The following is a 3,566-nucleotide window of genomic DNA, read 5'->3' on the forward strand; positions in this document are numbered from 1 at the left end:
CAAACAATAGCTGAAGTTCTCATATTTCTCGTGTGTGTGTGTGTCTCTGTGTGTGTGTGTGTGTGTGTGTGTGTGTGTGTGTGTGTGTGTGTGTGTGTGTAATTTATCTTGATTAAACGCGGGATAGGAAAGATTACAAAAAGTCACGAATTATTATTATTATTATTATTATTATTATTATTATTATTATTATTATTATTATTATTATTATTTACTCTTCCTCCTCCTTTCTATTACATTTATTATTCTCTTTCTTTTTATATTCTCTTTTACTTCTTAGTTTTATCTTTTTTCCTACTACTACTACTACTACTACTACTACTACTACTACCAACAACAACAACAACAACCAATAAGGAATTCTAACACAAACCCAAAATGATCAAATACCTCTCATCCTTCCCTCATCGTATCCAATTATCTCTATAGTAATTAGCGACAAAAAAGGGTCGGGAGTAAGCGCATCTAATCCCCTTGTTGTACCGGGAAGCATTAATTCGTCTATTGTATATTCTAATTAATGGGATCCAAGAGTGTATGGCGAGGGTGGAGAAGGGATTGAGTTCTCTGTGTCTTAGTTTATGGAGTTTGTTTCTTTCTTCTTCTTCTTCTCCTTGTGATTTTGTATTTGCCCAAACGTTAAAGAGATAATGGTTGGTATTATAAGATACTTTCGGTTCTTACATTAACTATTTTTAAAGGTCAAAGAGGGGGGCCAATCGGGTTCTAATGAGTGTTTCTTTAGGTTCACGGTACAGAAGAAGGGTCGAACTACCACCAGGCTCATAAAACTACTCCTGGAAATGCCCAAAACTCGTACGGAAGCATTGTCAAATATGTGAACTTAGGCGACGCAATGTTTAGTAATACGGCCCACTTAATAAAAAAAAGCAATAAGTGAATAGGATCGAAGAGTAAGTATATAGGAAAGTTGGAAAGGGATTAAATTCTCTATCTCAGTTTATGGCGTTTATGCTTTTTCTTTCTTTCAGATTTATATTAGCCAAAAAGTAAAGGACAAAAAAAATATAGAAAAATAAAGAAAAGTTAAATTATGGGATTGAAGAGTTTAAAAAAAAATAGAAAATTGATTATAGTGATTCAGTATCATCGGTTTTTTACGTTAATACTCTTCTTCTGAGCTTTATTTTAATCGATAAATGAATAAGAATAAAAAAATAAAGAAAAAAAATGGTTTTGAAGAGTATAAAGAAAATTTGTAAAGGGTTGGATAAGTTCAGTATCTTTTCTCCTTAATTCTTCCTTTCTATTGTTGTTCTCTATTTATTTTCTCGTTAATCCTGTAACTGTTAAACTCACTAAGTCATTTATTTAACAACAATTTGGCACGTTCTCAGTTTTCTTATATTTCACAGACTTTTGTATTATGTCATCCTTAATTGCTTCCTTCTTTCCCTTTGTTGGTCTGTATTTACTTCTTCACTAATCCTGTAAATGTTAATCTGAAACCCCTTTAGCTATCACAAATTCACAACGTTTTCAATTTTCTCAGTCGCTTATATATTCACTTGCGTTTGTATCTGTTAACCTCAATTCACTCCATCTATCCTTTATTTGTCTGTATAAACTCTCTAATTAATCCTAAGAGTAGTTTAGTTATCCCCATTTTATAACGCCTTCCATTTCCCCCTTCTTTGTCTGTATAAACTCTCTAATTAATCCTGAGAGTAGTTTAATTATCCCCATTTTATAACGCCTTCCATTTCCCCCTTCTTTGTCTGTATAAACTCTCTAATTAATCCTAAGAGTAGTTCAGTTACCCAAATTTACCACGTTTTCCATTTCCCCTTCGCGTATAAATTCACTTCCTTTTGTCTGTCCGTTCACCTGAGTTCCCTTCCTCTCTACTCTCACTCATTTGTATTCACTTCTTATCTAATGCCGTAACTTAACCTGAACGTATTTACATTTACAGTCGCGTATATATATCTCATTTTTCTATCTGTTCATCCGGGTTCCCTTCCTCTCGTGTGTCACAATCAAACACACACACACACACACACACACACACACACACACACACACACTGACGCACAACAAAGGCACTAAATTTCCATAGAGGGGCGAGGACAGCAATAAACAAAACCAGCCCATCAAGGTGACGTTCCCTACCTGTGCACCTGCCCGGGAACACCTGTACGGCGGCCACACGGGACGGTAACATGACCATAGATTGACCTCGCTTCGGAAAGGTGGGCTGTCTAAATCTCTCTCTCTGGGATTCAACTATATTAAAAACTTTGACCTTGTGGGTAACTGCTTCTTTTTACATAATTAATAACCTCTTTTTTTGTTATTTGTTTATTTATTTGCTGTCCTGAAGACCACCTGTGAACGAGGACTCTAGGTTATCTCTAAAATGAGGATTAAAGATGTACTCCGTGGGGGCAGGATTAGCCAAGCAGGATGGCGCCACTATAAACACCTGCCCGCGCCATAACAGACTGGGCCCGACTACCAGACCCCACCATAGAAAGCCTACCCGGGACTATAGGCGAAACGTAAAGAGGAAAGAGGAAAAGAGAAACCTATTGAATTTGAGAAGGCGTTCATCTATCCAAATGCTCTTTTTTTTTTTTTCGAAGCGATCCAAGTCTCTCTTAAATACTACCCTCACTGCCCTTTCAGAAGCCTAACAACCCTATTTTAATCTCCTAATCTATCGCATATGTTAAGGTACCGATCGAATTACCTGTTCCCTATACCTATTTGTGAAGATCCAAATGCTCTCCAATATTATTTTCGAAGCGATCCAAGTCTCTCTCTTAAACACAACCCTCACTGCCCTTTCAGAAGCCTAACAACCCTCTTTCTTCCATCAGCTAATCTTCATCCTCTTCTTTTATCATTTTCTTTACTAGATCTCCTTTTGTTTTTCTTTATTTTCTTAGGCTTGTTTTTTTATCATTTTCTTTACTAGTTCTCCTTCCGTTTTTCTATACCTTTTCCTCTCATTCCTCACCTGTATTCGGGCAGCCGTAGAGCTCGACACGGAGGCAGACGGTGCGAGGGTGAGAGGAGACAGGTATGAAGCGCACTTTGCTGGCCATGAGGGGAGGAAGCAACACGTTCCTCTGCTCCAAATACGTGTTGATGTTACCCGTGAACGTCTGCAAGGAGAGAGAGAAAGGGATGTTACCTGAGAATGTTTGTAGGGAGTTAAAAGGAAGTTAATACATGAAGACAAGACAGATTGCCACAGAATTATCGAAAAAATGTAAAAAAAGAGATAACCACAGAATTATCGAAAAAAGTGAAAGAAAAACATAAGGTCAGAAGGAAAGAAAGTTAGAGGATAGAAGGAAAGAATAGGTCAGGAAGAAACAATATCGAGAAAGAGTAATAGAATAGACAAACGGAAAAAAACAATAGATAGATAGATAGATGAGAGAATGGAGAAAAATATAATGAATGAAAAAAAAAAATGACAAAGACAGTATCGAAAGTAAAACAAAACAAATAAAAACAATAAAAACAACAGAGAAGGGCAGAAAAAGACACACTACAACACACACAAAAAAACACCCCTCTCCACACACACACAT

At 36.6% G+C, this 3,566-nt stretch overlaps 1 protein-coding gene across 1 annotated transcript in view; it reads right to left on the minus strand.

Annotated features, from left to right (window-relative positions):
• Positions 1-2,811: 2,811 nt before the first annotated feature.
• Positions 2,812-3,566, minus strand: part of LOC126995133 (discoidin domain-containing receptor A-like) — a 54,060-nt gene continuing 53,305 nt past the window's right edge. Inside the window, exon 2 of the mRNA XM_050854409.1 lies at positions 2,812-3,131. Within this exon, the coding sequence (XP_050710366.1) occupies positions 2,973-3,131 (159 nt within the window). The 3' untranslated portion in view covers positions 2,812-2,972. The remainder of the gene's footprint in view (positions 3,132-3,566) is intronic.

The sequence above is a fragment of the Eriocheir sinensis genome, unplaced genomic scaffold, assembly GCF_024679095.1.
Source record: "Eriocheir sinensis breed Jianghai 21 unplaced genomic scaffold, ASM2467909v1 Scaffold994, whole genome shotgun sequence".
In the NCBI taxonomy this organism is placed as follows: Eukaryota; Metazoa; Arthropoda; class Malacostraca; order Decapoda; family Varunidae; genus Eriocheir; species Eriocheir sinensis.